We start from the raw sequence: 18,725 nt of genomic DNA on the forward strand, positions 1-18,725 counted from the left end.
CTAAAGGGTTTGCTGCCCACCTGTTTTTCTGAGGGCATGACTGGGGCTGAATTCCTGAAACAGAAGCCCGAAGACCCATTGAAGAGGTCTAAACCTTTAGTGTCTTCCACCTCTTCTTCCTCTGAACCTCCCAAAAAAATTAAGAAACCGGATCCAAAACTTTCTTTGGATCTGACAAAAACTTCATCAGATCTTGCTGTCATTGGATCTAAAGCCTCTACCCAGGACCACTTAGTCCCCTGGTTTAGACCTAGTACTGTCCAGACTGCCTTCCCCTTTCTGGAAAGGCGCTCAAAATCTCCATTCCCGATATCTTCATTCATTCCTCCAGGAGTCTTGCTGAAGCAGATGTGGAGAGAATGTTGAGGAAATTTCTCATTACACCACTTCAGATGGGAGTTCTTACTGCTCGTACCCCCTCAGGTCAGGAAGCACGATCATCCACTACTCTACCCATTACTGCTCCTTCCCTAATTCAGTCTATTGTTTTAGTGTCCTTGGATTCAAATGTTCCAGGTTTGTCTGGTTTAGATCCGAAGAAGGCCCTTTCTTTGGATCCAGATACTGCTCTGAGTGCACTGGCTCCAACATGCTCAGAGTCTGATGATTCTGGGAGTTGAAGCATCCCTGTCTGATACAGGAGGCTGGAGTTGACTCAGAGGTTTTTGGAGCCGTCTCTTACACTCGGAGCTTCGGCACTGGATGGCTTGGCTCCGGATTCCACCTTTTGGTAGATTACTCTCGTAGTGGAGTAATGTGCCAGAAACTTGCTTTCTCGGCTTCATTGTCTTCCATCTCTCTGGAGCAATTTGTCTTTGAGGTTGTGAAGAGAGTGTTCTCTTTTTTGGCAGGACAGATGGGTCCTAGCCACTTGGATCCACCCTCTACTTCTCAGATGACTTTGTACCATGAGCCACTATATTCTGCCCCACAGGGACAGCCAGCCCAAAGCTTCCAGACCACCCAGCAGGGTATCCTAATCTCTTCTGATAGTTTACTGAATCACCCCACCAAGGAAGTGCAAAAGGAAACACTTGGAGTCTCCTGAAGAATTAGTCACCGAGGATACTGACTTACATGAAGGAGAGTGTTCCCCAAAATCACAACTCACTGATGTCTTATTTGGAAGCATTCTTGAGATTCTTAAGCAGAAGGGTAGCTGATCTTCTAAGACCCTTCTCAGGAGGAATCCGTATTTCTGAAAGCCTTTGGAGCTGGCCCATCTACCTCCTGGATTACTACACCCACCGATGAGCTCATTGACTGGTTCTCTAGGTGGGCATGGAAGGAACCTGATACAGTTGAGCCATTCCCCAAGAGGCCAGACCAGATTCTGGCTCCAACAGTAGGAATATTGGGGTAAAGGGGTGCTGGTATATGCCATGGTCATGGCAGCAGCTACAAAAAAGGAACTTGCAGAACAGAGTTGCACTGCCCATCCTCCTAATAGAGAGTCTAAGGTGATGGACAGATTTAGGAAGTGTGTTTATGCTGAAGCGACTTTTGCACTCAGATCACTGAACTATCTAGCACACTTTACAAGGTTTCAAAGAGATTTGATTTAAAGAGTTGTTAGAATCTCTTTCTGGAACCAAAACTGCTGAGGCTCAATCTTCAGTAGCCTCCCAGTTGACTACCCTGCAAGCTGTATCTAAATCGTCCATGTGGCTTTTCTCGCATGCTGCAGAAGGCACCTCAAGGACTGTGGGTTCAGGCATTCCCATAATGAGGCATGCCTGGATGTGCCTGTGTGATTTTGCAGAGCCCTTCAAGTCCTTGTTTGTCAGTGCTTCTTTGACTTCTCTTTGTTTGGCTTCACAGTGAAGGGCACACTCCAGGTGTGAGAAAGATGTAAAGACCCTGTCCTCAGTGGGCGTGCATTTTTCAACCCCTCAGATGACCTTTGCAAGGAATCGATGAGGAGGTTGTAAAATGTTCAGATAGTCTCAGGGTCCTTTCTAGGACACACGTGGAGATAGTTCCCCAGAGGCAGAGGGGGGAGCTATAATGGAAGATGATGCCCCTGTAGCAGAGGAGGCCAGCAAAACCATAGGTCTAAAGATTTCTTCTCCAACAGATCCTTTCAGTGTTCCTGAAAGGTGGCCTGATTGCCTACCTCTGGAGGCAGTCGGGGTTGTTTATCGCTGCACCGGAGAGCCTGGCTAGATATGACAAAAGACAGTTGGGTGCAGAGAATTATTTCCAGAGGTTATATAATTCCCTTTTCTCTACCTCCTCCATTGTCAAGAAAATTTCCCGATGTTCCACCCAGTCAGAGGAAAACAGCAGAAATAGAAAAGCTGCTAGAAAGAGTCACCCAAGAGGTCCCACCAAACCAGATAGAATCTGGAACTTACTCAAGATTCTTTTTATTGCTAAAGAAAATGGGGGACTATAAACCTATTTTGGATGTCAGTGTATTGAGCAAGTCAGTTCGATACACAAAGTTCTGGATGGTCATGGTTCAGTCCATTTTGCCCTTTCTGGGCAAGGACAACTGGGTGTGTGTGATAGATCTTCAGGATGCATATAATCACATAAGGATGAACAGACAATCCAGAAGGTATTTACACTTCTGGCTGGGAGCCAGTCATTTTTAGTTCAAAGCGTTGCCCTTTGGCCTTACCATAGCCCCTAGGGTGTTCACCAAGTACATGGCAGTGATAGCAGCTCACTTGAGACTGCAAGGATTCCGGGTGTTTCCATATCTAGATGAGTGGCTCATTACCACCCTGACCAGGCATCGACTGATAGAAGCACGTCATCAAGTGCTACAGATGTATTCACATCTCAGATTAACTGTAAATAACTACAAATCTCACTTGAGACCAACACAGATATTAGAATTCATAGGAGCAGCGTTCAGCACAGTATCTATGGTAGTTTGTCTTCCTCTTGTCAGGAATGCAAATGATAAAAATGCAGGTCAGGAAAATAATTTGCAGTACCAGAATTTCAGCCAGATTTGATTCTGCAAGCCCTGGGCTCAATGTCAGCAGCAATAATTTTAGTCTCTGTAGTGACATTCCACATGAGAATTCTACATGGATGCTAGCAACACAGTGGTTAATACTCTCTCAACCTATGTCAGCAAAGATCAGAATAACTCAAATATGTAAAATATACCTTTGCTGGTTGATGCAATCAGAACATGTATTACAAGGTCATCCCTCAGCCCAAGGCCATAATGACCATGGATACTTCCCAGATTGTGGGGGTATTTTCTGTGTAAAGTGGTCCAAGGCACTTGGTTCCCTGAAGAGGCCATCTTGCATGTCAGTGTTCTGGAGATGAGAGCAGTGCTTCTGGTGTTGCAAGTATTCCAAGACTCTCTCCCTCTGGGAACAGTTGCAGTCCAGACAGACAATGTCAGTAGTTTGGTACATCAACAAGCAGGGGGAACCAGGTCTTACCCCTTATGTCAAGATGCCCTCAGAGTATGGCAATGGGCGATATCTTCCAACTGCTTTCTAATAGTAACACATATTCCGGGGAAGTCCAAAGTGATAGCAGACAAACTGAGCAGGTCCATCTTACTACCTCATGAGTGGTCTCTCAACAGCAAAGTGACAGCTATGATTTTTAGTCAGTGGGGCCAACCTTGCTGCGATCTATTTGCCTCTCCCCTAAACAAGTTTAGCAGCCTTTTTGCCCTTATCCCCCACTGGGGGAATCACCGAGGTTGCTCTACTCCGTGATTGGCCCCTCTGTCTTTATATGCTTATTCTCTGACTCCCTAATTCCAAAATTCCTGCAGAAAGCAGCGATGTTGAAGAGCAAAGTAATCCTCATTGCACCTTACTGGCTTCAACAGATTTGCTTTCCCTTCCTTTGGCCTCATCTGCTATGTCTGTCTTAGATTATGGATATAATTCCAGATGTCCTCTCTCACCCAACAGGTATGGATCACCTGGATATCTCAAACCTTAAATTAACAGTGTGGTTTCTCCATTTCCTTTAATAGCCAGACAACCAATGCTCTCTTCCCCTCTCCATTCCATACTTTATCTTCCCATAAACCTTCTGTTAGGAAATTCTACAGGAGTGAATGGGAAAGATTTGTTTGTTGAGCGGAACAAAATGAGATAGACCCCTTCTCAGTTCCATTTCAATCTGTTGTGGAAGTTTTGGCGAGTTTGTTTAATGAGGGTGCTAGTTCATCAACTATTAAAGTGCAACTTTCAGCAATGTCTCACTTTCATGTGGGATTTCAGAATTCTTCACTGGCTTCCGCTAATCTTTGCAAGGCCTTTTTGAGAGATACTCTCCTGCTAAGACCTCCTTATAAAGACTCCACGCCACCATGGGGTTTAAATTTGGTACACCAAGCTTTAATTTATTCTCCCTTTGAACCATCAGATAAATGTGATGTTAAATTCTTGACTTGGAAAATTATCTTTTTAGTTGCAGTTACATCAGCTAGAAGAATTTCGGAACTTCGAGCATCTTTAACCCTCCGTATTTAATTTTTCAAAAGGACAGGGTCACATTACATACCATTGCTCCTTTCCTTCCTAAGTTGTCGTCAGAATCCAACATCAACTAATCCATTAATTTGCCAGTATTCTTTCCAAAATGTACAAATAAAGGGGAATATGTGCTGCACTTGTTGGATGTTCACAGACAATTGTGCTTCTCCTTACACAGAACAAAAGAGATTAGGAAGACAGATCAACTTTGTTTCCTTTTCACATACTAAATTGGGTGAATCAGTTACCAAGGTAATTCTAGCTAGATGGTTGACAGATTGCATTTCATTTATCTATAGCAAACTGAATCTCCCCTTACCAAAGCCATTAAAGGCTTGCTCAACCAGATCTATGGCAACTTCATTTGCCCTCCGGTCTAGCGGCTCTATGGACGATATGTGTGCGGGTGCAACCTGGTCAAATCCTCATACTTTTATCAGTCATTACAAAGTAGATCTGATCTCGAGAGGAAGAGCAGCAGTTGGCTCATCTGTACTCAGGAATATCTTTCCTTAGAGTCCACCCAGGATTTTAGATAGCTGGGGACTCTGTCCCATTAGTTGAGGATTGAATGAAAATTGACATCAGATAAACAACTTATGTTCTCACCATAACGTTCCATCTGTGTTGTCCATTTTCTTTCTTCCTCAATTCCCCACCCACCAACCCCCTCCTTTTTTTAATGGATTACTTTTGAATTCCCCACCCACCAACCCCCTCCTTTTTTTAATGGATGACTTTTGGAGGAATAAGAAGCTTCAAGAATGTCAATATCCTTTGTATTGACCTCCAGTTATGACATATTAGTCAATCTTACCGTTGAGCAGCAAACAAGATCTGAGCGATGTTAGGGATTGGTGCGTTATGGGTAGGGAAGGAGCTCGAGAGTTTTTTTGGAGGCCACAAGCTAGTGTAACGGCCAAGTCAGATCCAAGGATAGGATCCAAACCCATTAGTTGAGGAAGAAAGAAAATGGGCAACACAGATGGTGAGTGCAAAACTTATTTTTCTGTAACATGCCCTCTCACTGCCACCCCATGGTTAGTGTATCTAATCTGGAGTCTCTTCTAATGTCTTCCTCTTCTGCTCTCAGCTAAGCACTTTGAACTAGAACAGCTGAAGAGCGTAGCATGAATGTTTTCCTGCTGGGAAGAATAGAGGGATGTTCTTCGTGTTTCACTGTTGCAGTCATTACATTTTGGGTTATCCTGCTGGCAGGTTGCCCTCAGTGGGCTTGAATTCCAAAGTCTTGGGTCCTGCGTCGGTTGCTGTCGCCTCTTCCCTGATGTCAGGTCATCAGGGGTATAAAAGATGCAGCCGATGCCATTTTATTCAGTCTTTCTTGCCACGCGGTGCCCGAAGCAGAAGCAGTTCGCAAGTGCCGGTCGGCCGAATCCTGAGATTTTCATGTTCGAGTTTCAGATCCGAAGTCTTCATTAAAAGCTAAGTACCCCGTTGGGAAACTTTTTTTCTTGCTCCAGACCGATGTCAGAAAAAGTTAATAACTGTATTTCTTGTGGGAAGCAAATACCTCATAAGGACTTTCATTCTTATTGTATTCCTTGCCTGGGCCCTGACCACGACGTTGCTAGTTGTCGGTTTTATGCTAGATTTAACCGACGCACTATTAAGCGTCTGTACGATTTTGCATTAAGCTATTTTGGCCGAAGATTTAATTATACAATGCAGTCGGACAGCCATCCGACTACCAGAATTCACAAAAAACGAAAAGAAAAAGACAGGCAACCGAGGCCCAAAACCGAAGACGAAGCTTCTCCTAAGCAAGTCGCCGGTCCTCAGTGAGGTGCTTTCGCAGCCCCTAATGCCCGCTACTTTAGAGTCGCAGGCCGCTACGGACTCCCACGTGGAGTTGGCCAGGCCTCTGGAAACTCAAGGTATTGGAGCCTCGGAGATAATTCCCTCAGATGGGTCCAGAGCCGCTGAGCAGGCATCGGCTTCTGAGGGTGTATTCAGACCCAAACAATTATGTATTAAACCGACTTTAAAGACAAAGGCTAAAACACCTTTAAAGGCAAAGAAACAAGTTCACCAGCCACAAGGACAGGCCTCCTTGCCCAAAAAACAGATGCTCAAAATGGCCAAAGACTTAATTACCTTGATCAGGGGTTCCCATCCCCCTCCTAATAAGAAGCCTAGGCAAGAGACAGACTCTAAATCTTCAGATCAGGTTTCCATTTTTTCTGATTCTTCTTTTGATCAGGAATATTCACTTCCCCCCATGAGGATTCTGATGCTGAAGAGTCAATTCCTTCAGCTTCTCCTCCTGAGGACTACTCTTTTGGGGAAACCATGCATACAATGAGGGAACACTTCCACTGGGAGAGCCAAGATTTTTCAGAATCCAAGAAAAGGTTCAGAGACTTCCTTTTACTACCTCAACACAGGCTTCTAGCTATTCCACCTGTGTTGGACATTGTAGATGATGTGTTCCCTGAGTCTAGTCTGACCCCTGACTCTCTACCTCCAGCTCCTGTAAAGCCGGCCAGATACTACAGGGTCCCTGACTCTCATAAATTCCTTTTCAAAACCCTACTGCTGACCCAGAAACTATTTCACAGGGTCCGAAAGGGGTCAAGGCTTCTACTGCAAAAAACCCTACCCCCCTCTGACAGGGATTCTAGGGCACTAGATAGATGGGGAAACAAGATTTACACATCTGCTACTTTGGCTATAAGGGCTTTAAATTGCCAGTTTCATATGCTCAGATATCAGCAATATATCATGACACTGCTTAAACAGAAAATGATGGCAAATTCTGAATGTGCAGAAAACAAAGAAATGCAGGATTTATTGCATGCAGCTGAACAAGTTGGAAAGCATACTTTGCAATGTGGGTTCGAGTCTCTGGAGGCCTCCTGCAGGGCCGCTGTTATGGGTTCTGTCATTAGGAGGCATGCTTGGTTAAAGAAACAAAATCTGCGTGACCATGTTAAAGCAAAATTATTAGATGCTCCGTTACAACATGATACCTTGTTTGGTGTAAAGGCAGAGGAGGTGTTAAAGAAAATGGAGGACAAAGCTAAATCTATGCAAACGGTCAAGGATTTCTTACAGGTACAACCACCTAGATTTAGCAGACACTGGCCTACAAAGGATTGGTCCTTCCCAGTCTCAGACAGACCTCAAAGGGGCAGATCCAGACGCCCTAGAGGCAGATCACAGCCGCAAGGTTCCTACAGGTCTAAGCAGTGGAGTACCTCTACCTCCAAAGGTGGAGAAGACAAATCACAACCATACAGGAAACAGTCCCAATGACTTCCCCCTGCCTACACCAAGCACTTATCTTCTGGCAGCACCCTTAGTGGGAAAACTAGCACTTTTTTCTCAAAATTGGCACATTATAACACAGGACAAATGGGTTCTAGACATAGTGTCACAAGGCTACAAGTTTCATTTCCATACCCTGCCAAGAGCAAACGGCTGGCCAGACCTGCCAAAAAATCAATGGGCAGAGGCTCAAAAACAAGTCGCAGCTCTCATGGACATGAGAGCAATTCAACAAGTGCCACAGCGAGAGCAGGGACAAGGATTTAACTCAAGACTGTTCGTGGTACCCAACCATTACTGGGCCTATCTATTCTAAACACTTTCCTGGATATACCAAAATTCAAGATGCTGACCTTACAGCAGCTTCTGCCCATGGTGGGCAGCAAGGCTTGGCTTGTGACTTTAGACATAAGAGGCATACCTGCATGTCCCAATCAGACAATCATGCAGAAGATACCTCAGATTCAAGGCTGGCTCAAAGCATTACCAATTCTCTGCACTGCCCTTTGGCTTATCTACTGCGCCCAGGGTCTTCACAAAGTGCCTGGCACCAGTAATTACTTACTGCAGACAAAGAGGAATACAAATATATCCTTACTTGGATGACTGCCTCGTACAAGCAGAGAACAAGGACATTCTACTACAGCATCTGACTTTTGTGATAAGACTTTTAACATGCCTAGGGTACACAGTCAACAAAAAGAAATCAAAACTAGTACCCTCTCAAGAGATAATATTCCTGGGTGCAAGCTTAAATACAACTGCCCAGATGGCTTATCTCACTCCAGACAAACAAAAGCAACTGACTACCTATTTCAAGGAAATGGCAACAAAGGCCCAGTTATCTGCAAGAAAAATTCTGCAGGCTTTGGTATTCATGGCATCATGCATCTTACTAATTCCATATGCAAAACTGCATATGAGGAAAATTCAATGGTACCTAAAAAGTGTCTGGACACAACATTGCCACAGTCTGGAAACAATGATTATTCTAATACCCTGCCTGCAACAGGAATTTCGATGGTGGGCACAGGCTTGTCACCAAAACAAGGGACAACCATTCATTCTCACTACCCCCAGCCAGGCAGAGCCTAATGACGGATGTATCAGATTATGCCTGGGGGGCACACATGGCAGGAAGAGGCATTCAGGGCACCTGGTCCACTAACCAAAAGCATCTACATATCAATCAAAAAGAGATGCTAGCTGTTCAAAATGCCCTGACAGCCTTCAAGGACCTACTTCATCCAGGACAACTACTGATAAAGACAGACAACACCACGGTCATGTGGTACATAAACAAGCAGGGGGGAACTCATTCTTACCCCCTATGCAGACTAGCCATGGCTTTATGGGACACAGCATTGACTTACCAAGTTCATCTGCAGGCACAATTCCTGCCAGGAAAGGAAAATACTCTGGCAGACTAACTAAGCAGAAACCTCATGGATCCCCACGAGTTGCACCTGGATCCACAAGTCTTCAGCATGATAACAATGGAATGGTGATGCCCGGACATAGATCTATTTACCTCCCCTCAAAACAATCAACTAAGAAAATTCTGCACAAGGACTCATCACAGACAAGCTTGGAAAGTGGACGCCTTATCTTTCAAATGGACAAACCTATCAGTATATGCCTTCCCTCCACTGCCTCTCCTCCCCAAAGTACTCCTAAAGGTCAGGCAGGAGAAACCAAAAATGATTCTGATTGCCCCAGACTGGCCACGCCAGTACTGGTATCCGATCTTAAAGAACTTGTCCCAATGCCAGCCTGGACCTTACCTCAAATACCTCATCTACTGTCCTAACAAAACAATCCGATTCTGCACAGCCAACTCTGGACCCTAAACCTGGCAGCATGGTGGATAATGTAGCCATACAAAAACCACGCCTCTCAGTAAAGCTGTGATGGATGTCATTTTAGAAACCAGAAGGCCTCTAGTACTAGAAAATCCTATGCTGGAAAATGGAAGAGATTTTGCGCTTGGAACCAAGCTCAAGGAACTGATACAGCTGTCCCAAATATTCCTCAGAATTTGCAATATTTAACTGAGATGCTGGACAAAGGCCTATCTTTTTCATGCATTAAAATCCATGCCTCTGCCATTTCGGCTCATTACAATACAGAGCCACCACTCTTTTCTCATCCTTTATTAAGGCAGTACCGCAGAGGAGTAAAAAACCTAAGGCCTCCAAGGAGAACGCCAACACCTGCATGGGACCTCAATTACGTCTTGGAAAAACTAACCTTACCTCCTTTTGAGCCAGCTGCTACTGCGGACATAAAGTTCTTATCTTGGAAAACAGCTCTGCTCCTAGCAATAACTTCTGCAAGACGAGTTTCAGAGCTACAGGCTGTCATGACTGTGGAGCCCTTTATCATTTTCTATCCAGACAGGGTCTCTCTGAGAACAAACCCTACATTTATGCCTAAGGTGGTATCCAGTGTAGCCCTTAACCAAACAATTAATTTGCCAACTTTGTATCCAAATGCACAGAACAAGGGGGAGAAAATTCTGAATTCTTTGGACGTACACAGACAACTTAGATTCTACTTGGACAGAGCTAAAGTTTTCAGAAAGACAGAGCAGTTACTAGTGGCCTATGCCACAGCATCACAAGGAAAGGCTAGCTCCAAGAGACTATTTCAAAGTGGACAGGTCACTGCATTAGTTTCTGCTACTCGCAACATGGCAAACCAGTGCCTAAGGGCATTAGGCCACATTCAACCAGAGCTGCAGCCACTTCTGCAGCTTTTCTCAGGGGAGTACCAACCAAAGACATTTTGGAGGCTGCTACTTGGAGTTCAGTGCATACCTTTACAAAACATTACAATCTGCCTCTTTACTCTAAATGCAGGGCAGGCTTTGCCACTGCAGTTCTGCAGGGCCTCATAGCCGCTCCTAATGCTGTTTAGCTCCAGCCCCCCAACCATAGCTTTGGGACTCAACCCAAATGTAATGAGTGCAATAGTGAAACACGAAGAACATAGTACAGTTGTGTACACTTACCATAAATGTAGATGTTCGAGTGTATTCACTGTTGCAGTCCAGGTTACCCACCCGCCATCCCCCTTATTTTTGCTGGAACTTATCTTTATTTCTGTAATCTATACAACCTAAATGGTGTATTTGCTTATAGAGGAAGGTAAAACTTACTTTGGTGCATGTATGTTTTATTTACCTAATTTTACCCTACCCTTTTGGGGTACCTGACATCTGGGGCAAGAAAAACTAAATAAAGTGGCGTCGGCTGCATCTTTTATACCCCTGACGACCTAACGTCAGGGAAAAGGCGACAGCAACCGACGCAGGGCCCAAGACTTTGGAATTCAGGCCGACTGAGGGCAACCTGCCAGCAGGATAACCCAAATGCAATGAATGCAACAGTGAAAACACTCGAACATCTACATTTACGGTAAGTGTACACAACTGTACTTTCCTGTAAGTTTGGGATTGTATGGAGGATACATCTTTCACAAACTTCCAAGAATTGCCTGCTTCTTAGAAACTGTTTGTTTGATAATGATTAGAGTCCATATTGGTCCATATTGGTATACATTGTATAAACCCTTCTATTGTCTTTAGGGGGTCTAAAGCAGTGTTTTTATTCTTAGCTCATCTAAAAGTGAAGTGCAGGCTCCAGTTGTTGTGATGGTCAAGAGCAATGCAAGACTGGAAAGAAACAAGCAGCTAAATAAATTTTACCCCTCACCATTTTAGCTGTTTGTGGGTTAATATGAAAAGTGGAGATCCATAGTAAATCATTTTTAAATTGCTAAATACACAGCAAATAAGTCATCCACAAAATTGAAGTTGGACAAAGTCTGATTTTTTTTAATCATTTTGTTTATTTTCTTTTGTTAGAATTTGTTGATTTAATTATGTGGAAAGTAATTTATTAAATAAATGTGTTACTAACATGATACTATCTTACCAATGGAATTAATATTATTTCATCTGTATAATTATTTCTAGGAGCCCAAGCTTGTGTTCTTGTGTTTTCCACCACCGACCGGGAATCTTTTGAAGCAATCCGCAGCTGGAAGGAGAAAGTTGAAGCAGAAGTAGGCGATATTCCAACAGTTCTTGTGCAGAACAAAATAGACCTTCTGGATGAGTCTGTAATTAAGAAGTATGTTTTGTCAAGTTGTGCACTGTTCAGTTTCTTTCCTTATGTTTTTAGCACCTGTACATTAATAGAAAAAAAAACAGAAAGCATGGTGATATTTCATATTACTTTCAGGTGCTATCCGTATACGGTTTCTTTTAATAATTCCCATTTACTTCAGCATTACATAAATTGCTCTGTTTCTCCCTTCCCTTAAACCTCACTTTTGAACACTGTTTTGCACGTGTTGTTCCCACAAATTCCATTTATTTTTATATAATTTGCTCCTTCCTTTTTTAAAGATCCTATTTCCAGTCCTCCTGTCTGCTTTACAATATTCATTACTTCATTTGCAGCTGGTTACATTTTGACTTCCAGCTGTGAGCTCTGCAGGATGTTTGTGCCACTGCCTACAGTTTTCTTGATAGTAAGCCTGCAACCTCTTGCATAAAGTTACAGTCTTTAAGTTTTATGTACTCACCCCAGACTTGAACCAGCAGCTATAGCTATAGTTAATCCTGCTGCTGCTAAACATTTATTTAATTCCAATCTTACACTTTCTGACAAGGATGGAAAAATAATTGAAGTATGGGGGAAAAGTGTATGCTACTGCATCTTTGATTTTTCAGAATTTTGAATTGTCAGGCTCGTATGTTAAAATTTATTCTGACTAATTGTAAAAGTATGAGGAATGTTTTGTCTGCAGTTTCTTTTAGTGAGGAAAAATCTGCTTTAAATAATTTAGTTTCATCCATTTCACATGACACAGCTCATGGTTTACAATGTATCTATGACTCAGCCGATACTTTGTCCTGGGATATGGCCATTGGTATTGTTTTGAGAAGGTATATCTGACTGCATTCTCAGAAGTGCCCAGATGATGTGAAACTTGTATTTTAAATTCTCATCTGGATAGAGAGTTTTTGGTCCCTTTTTACTGCAGTGTTTATCAAAAAGTGTGATGAGGGGGTTAGACGGTTTAGGGAATCTCTTAAGATTTTTCAGCATTCCTTTCCCAAATTTTCTCAGGGATTCTCTAACCCCTCATCCACTTTTGGCAAGAAACAAAATAAACCATCTCAGCAAAATGCTTGTAAGCAGGCAGTTAAGATAAAAATGACAAGGGGGTTCCAAAAAGAATTCCAGGACCCCCCCAAACCAAAGGACAGTCCAGCAAGTCAGAATGACTATTTAAGGGACCTTGACCCAACCCTCCCACACTGGCGGTCCTTTTTCCCCTTCCAGAAACTATGAATCTCCACTTTTCTGTTGGGCAACAAATAGTTTGTGTTCTGAGGAATATTCATCAAGGTTACAGATGGCAGTGGGAAGAAATCCCCCCTTTCCATGGGTAATTCCTCATCCTCCAGATCAGACCCCACTATTCCCCCCTGTCCTTCAATACATGGACAAGGGTAAGGTGGTCCACACAGCCTATCTAGACCTTGCCAAGGCCTTTGACACCATCCCCCACTCTGGAATCATAGATAAACTTACTAAGCTGGGCATTAATCCCTACGTCACCCAATGGGTTGCTAACTGGGTTACTGATAGAACCCACACTGTAAAAGTAGCAGACTCCAAATCCAGCTCCAGACAAGTGACAAGTGGAGTACCTCAGGGTTCAGTCCTGGGACGGCTTTTGTTTGGCATCTACTTCTCTGAAGTACACGCCAACACTAAGGGACTCTGGATAACAAAGTTTGCAGATGACTGCAAACTGGGAGCCATTATTGAATCCCCAAATGATGTGGATACTCTACAAAAGGGCCTTACAGAAACAGATGCTTGGTGCCAGAGCCATGGGCTCAAGCTCAATGCCAAGAAATGTATAGTTATCCCTTTTGGGAAAAAACATGTATCCGTGAATTACCATATAGGTGGCAGTACACTAAACTCCAAAAGTTTGATAAGAGACTTAGGGACACAGGTGGACAGTGGTCTCACCTTCGATAACCACATCGCCACAACAGTCAGGAAATCCTTCTATGTGGCACACCTCATCACTAAGGGCTTTTCATCCAGAAAAAGGAGGTCATTGTCCCACTGTACTCATCCCTCATTAGACCCATTATAGAATACAATGCCCGTTTGGTATGTACCTCTCAAGACATCTGCAACAACTGGAAAGGCCACAGAAATACCTCACTAAAAGAATCACAGGCCTAAAGCAGATGCCATATGCTGACCGCCTTAAAAAACTCCAGCTATACTCTGTCGCATATCGTCTACTCAGAGGCGATCTTTGCTTAACATACAAGGCCATGTCAAACCCAGAGCTGTTGGACATGCTACACTTAAAGAAATCCCAGTCCCTCAGAGCCACATGCTCCAGAGATCTAAACCTTGTCATCACAATAAACAAAACATGCTGGAGGGATAGGTTCCTGACCCAGAGACTCCCCAGACTCTGGAATAGATTGCCCATATATGTCAAGCAGAGTGCCTCTTTGGCCTTCTTCAAAAGGAACCTTGACGATTGGATGGGAGAAAAGAAATTCACCCCGGGGATCACGTCAGTCGCCCTGCTAGACATGGGTCCAGGGAAGTAAATAGTGTGGGAAGAAATAGCCAGGGAATTCTTATGGCTAGGCTTGTATAGGCCCTAGGGCTGATAGCCTAGTACCAGCCTATGAACATGTTGTCTCAGGGAGTGATTTCCTCTTTCCCAGGTTGGAAAATATTTTTTTCAGGGGTGTTTGTGGTGCCAAAGAAAGAAAATGCTTGGTGATTAGGAAAGAAAGATCCAGTATTAAACTAATTTGTGTTGGTGCCTAATTTCAAAATGCTGTAACTTTACAACCCTCTTGGTAACACTAGATTTAAAAGAAGCTTCTTACACCCTTAAACATTCAGACTACAGATATTTCTTAAGGTTCTGTGTGTCTGAATCACATTATCAGTTTTCTGCTTTACCCTTTGGACTACCCACTGCACCAAGAGTGTTCACAAAGTATCTAGTTCCAATTGTAGCTCATTGCAGGCTGTAGGGTATCCACATTTTTCTTCCATATTTAACATCTTGCTTATCTTTGCAAAGTGTTTTTCAAAGTGTCAGGAATCTCTTAAATGGGTGAGAGATCTCTTACACAAGCTGGGATTCCAAGAAAACATTCCAAATTCTTTTCTTTGACTCCTTCACACAGGATTGTGTTCCTGGGGTGTCTGCTAGACATGTCAGTTTCTTCCACTGGAAAAATAGATCTATACCTTGAACTATTTCTATGATTTTCCACTTAGACTTCAATCACTGTGAGGGAATACCTCAGGATTTTGGGTCTCATGGCATCTGTGATTCTCATGATAATTCTGGTAAGACACCACATGAGAAAGATACAGTAAGTGAAGTCTCTCTGGTCCTGGCGCCAGCATACATTTGTCTATTCAAATACTAGTACTAGGGTTTGTCAAAAGAGAAATCACTTTGGTGGAGATGGCAAATATTCTGAAATTCAGGTGGTCTGTTCTCCACTCCTGTTCTAAAGCAGTCACTCACCACAGAATGCCTCGAATTTTACTTTGGGAGCAGTTTCAGGGGGGATAAAAGTGCAAGGTGTTTGGGACACCAAGGACCAACACAACACATAAATATAAAGGAGATGCTTGCTGTGCTCAAGGAATTCAACTCTCTGAACCATCTTTGGTCCCCTTGACCTCTTCAAAATATTATAGACAATACCACAGTCAGAGAAACAAAGAGAATATGTCAGATCATCCCAGTGATTTGCCAGAAAATCACAACTTTTATGAGGAACAGACCAAAAATATAAGGCAAAAATCTGGACATTCTTTGAAAATCTGGATGGTTGAGAGGTATGGAACCAGCTAATCTGGTTTACTTGAGGTTCTTAATATGGAAAAAAATATCTGAGTTGCAAGATGTTATGGTGAGTCCATATTTTCTCATTTCCACAGAGACATGGTTACTTTGAGAACTAATCCTTCTTTTATGCCTATAGCAGTATCAGATTTTACTTTAAGCCAAACTATCTCCTTGTTTTCTTTCCTGAACCTAAAATATGAGACAGAAAGGATGCTCCATATCTTGGGTGTGCCCATAGACAATTCGGATACTATCTTGACAGAACTAAATCTTTCAGATCTTCTGATCAGTTGTTTATTTCTTGTGAAGGTAAGAAGGGACAACCTGTGTCAGAACAGACTATTTTCAAATAGCTGTCTCAGAATATTACCTTTTGTTATTCTAACCACAATTAAATTATTCCGGGCAGGGTCAAGGCCCACTCTACCAAGGCTTTGGCCTCATCTGTGGCTTTTTCGAAAGGGTTGGATTCTAGAAGTATTCTAGAAGCAGCAAGTTTGTCCTCTATGCTTATTTTTACAAGGCACTACAAGCTTGATTCTTTCTGTAGTTCTAGACCAGGCTTCACTAGGACCGTTCTCCAGGGGCTTCTGAACCCTTTCCCTTCTACCTCACAAATGTAGTAATCAAGGGACATCTACCCATATAGCTAAAGCTACTGCAGTAGTGTGATAACAGTAGATGTTCAAGTCATCAGTGCTGTAGTAGACACTCTCTGCCTCCCTCTGTGCCCCTTGTTTTTTCGCAATTTTATGCAATGGTGTGACAGTTATTTTTTCTTGTTCCTAGCAATGTCCTTTCAGGGCTCTGCCTCCCTTTCTCAGTTGTCATGAAAACTCTGAAGGGCTTGCCACCCAAACCTGTGTTTTGAGTCAGCTCAGCTTGAGCTGACTATGGTTTGGGTGTGTGGAAGAATCCCTGAAGCTTTGGAAGCAGTCCAGCTGTTTTATCCTATGCAGAATGTAGCCCATGTAGCTAAGGCTACTTCAACAGTGATCATTCAAACACCTACTGATATGTTAAACTTGTACAACTGTACTTTCTAATGATTCATAAAAAAGCAGGGGTTTGAACTGTTTTTTTCAACTACCAAAATTCTCCTCGCTGACTTCTGTACCTCCTAATGAAAACACAGTAACCGCACCTTTATTCGTTGTATTGATATCCGTGAAGGTCATGAATCTTAACAAGTACCTACAAAGAAAAGAGAAAAAAAATGTAATATTTCATGTGGTTTAACTAGTGATTAGAAAGATCTTGTGTGATCTGGTCCATCCACTTCCAGTTAGAACTGATAGCCACAGGAGGCACCTTTCTTGGCATCTGAAGGGCTTTCTCCAGCTGATGCTCTTCTCTCTTTAATGTACCGTCCTTCCCTTTCTCACCAGATCTCTTATAATGGATGAAGGTGGTTCCAGTCTCAAGCAAAGTTACAGTGGTTTAGGGCAATATATATATTTATTTTTCATACTAGTTGTATTTGTTTAGCATTTCTGTGGAGTGGGAATAGGGTGAAATTGCTTTTGTTAGATCTTTCTAATTTTTTTGGTAGTGGTTAAATTTTCTCTTCCACTCTTGCCTATGTCAACCATTGACGTAAGCCCTTTGATTTATATATTTTTTTATAATTTGTGGTGGTGATTTCACTTGTTATGGATAGTGACAAAAAAGATAAAACCTCTTGCTTTAAGAAATGTGTGAAGTGTGTCCATGATATCTCCCTTGTAGAGGCCAAGTGCAACATCTGCAAAAACTTCAGTTGCAGGATACACTAGTAGAGAAGTAATTAATTGGTTTTGGAAGGGGTCCTTCTACCAGATAGCAAAAGGAAGGGAAATGTAGTCTAGAGGAGGAAAGGACACAAAAGGAACAGGATAAGTCCTCTCCCTCCCATTAAGTAGCCAGTATATATCCTTCAACTGTTTATAATTCATATCTCCTCTGTGACAGAACCCCATGTCACCACTGGGGATTTTCCAGCTCATGGATGAGATAGAACACACTGAGTGGGAACTATGTAAGTACATGAAGTCAAGGCCTTTCCCCTTCATATTCATGAGGTTGGCTAAGTCCCTGCACAGCTCTTCAGCTCATGTAACCCAAAAGGAGCACAACGTTGCGAGTCGACAGAGAGAAGTTTATTAACAAAAAACTGACCACAAGTTAAGCGCTTTCGTCAAACTGAATGACATATTGTTAATAAACTTCTCTCTGTGGACTCGCAACGTTGTGCTCCTTTTGGGTTATTGGTTGTATTTTGAGCACATTTTACACCATTGGTTTGGATCTTCAGCTCATGTAGATTGGGTACAGAATGATGAAAGCTTTTCTCCAGGCTGAAAATTAGATGGGTGTTCTCTCTTCCCTGTCTGTAGCTAGGGCAGTTAAAGAAGGTCCACTTGCATCTAACTCTTATTCTTTTAATGGGTCCTGTTTTGACACGGGGAGTCTCCAAGTGGACACTTGTAATCGTTTACATAGCCATCGATAAGATTTCCACCACTTGCACTGACACGTCCAATGACATCACTGACCTTGAGACAGACACCTTCCATGCAGGGAGACAGTAGACGTCATGTCATCGACTTGATAGCTCAGCATGAACACCGAGTCTGCCCCCCCCCCGGCTACTTTCATTGTCTGCATCATAGGTATTTGTGTCTTTGGTTCCAAAGCCTGCCTCTGCTCCAAGGCTGGCATCTGTGCTAGGGCTGGGAACTGCTAACTTTATGGTGATATCATGGGTGTCTACATTGGCAGGGGGAAGGGTGACCTTGGTACCAACAACTTTGTCTCCATTAGCCAAGACATAAGTGCTGTTGGCAGTGCAACCTGTTAGGTTGATGGATCCTAGAGGGCCTGCATCAGAGGATTTGGGCGGTTTCTCTTCTTCCTAGTGAGACATAGGAATATCTGGCAGCCAGATGTCCAGGGTGTCTGGAGAAAGCTCCATACCTTAACACTTGGGTGACTCGCTCTGAGTGTCCTCAGGAAGAGGAAGTACAAGAGGGTACATCTTTACTCCCCAAAGGA

General features: G+C 43.1%; 1 protein-coding gene across 2 annotated transcripts in view; it reads left to right on the top strand.

Moving 5' to 3' along the window:
- The window catches only part of RAB23 (RAB23, member RAS oncogene family), a 907,660-nt gene that overhangs the window by 684,687 nt on the left and 204,248 nt on the right, over positions 1 to 18,725 (top strand). For both annotated transcript variants that reach the window (XM_044063339.1, XM_044063338.1), the window contains exon 4: positions 11,737 to 11,893. In XM_044063339.1, the coding sequence (XP_043919274.1) occupies positions 11,737 to 11,893 (157 nt within the window). The remainder of the gene's footprint in view (positions 1 to 11,736; positions 11,894 to 18,725) is intronic.

This window comes from Protopterus annectens, chromosome 2.part1 (genome assembly GCF_019279795.1).
Source record: "Protopterus annectens isolate FY-2018-M chromosome 2.part1, PAN1.0, whole genome shotgun sequence".
Taxonomy (NCBI): Eukaryota; Metazoa; Chordata; order Ceratodontiformes; family Protopteridae; genus Protopterus; species Protopterus annectens.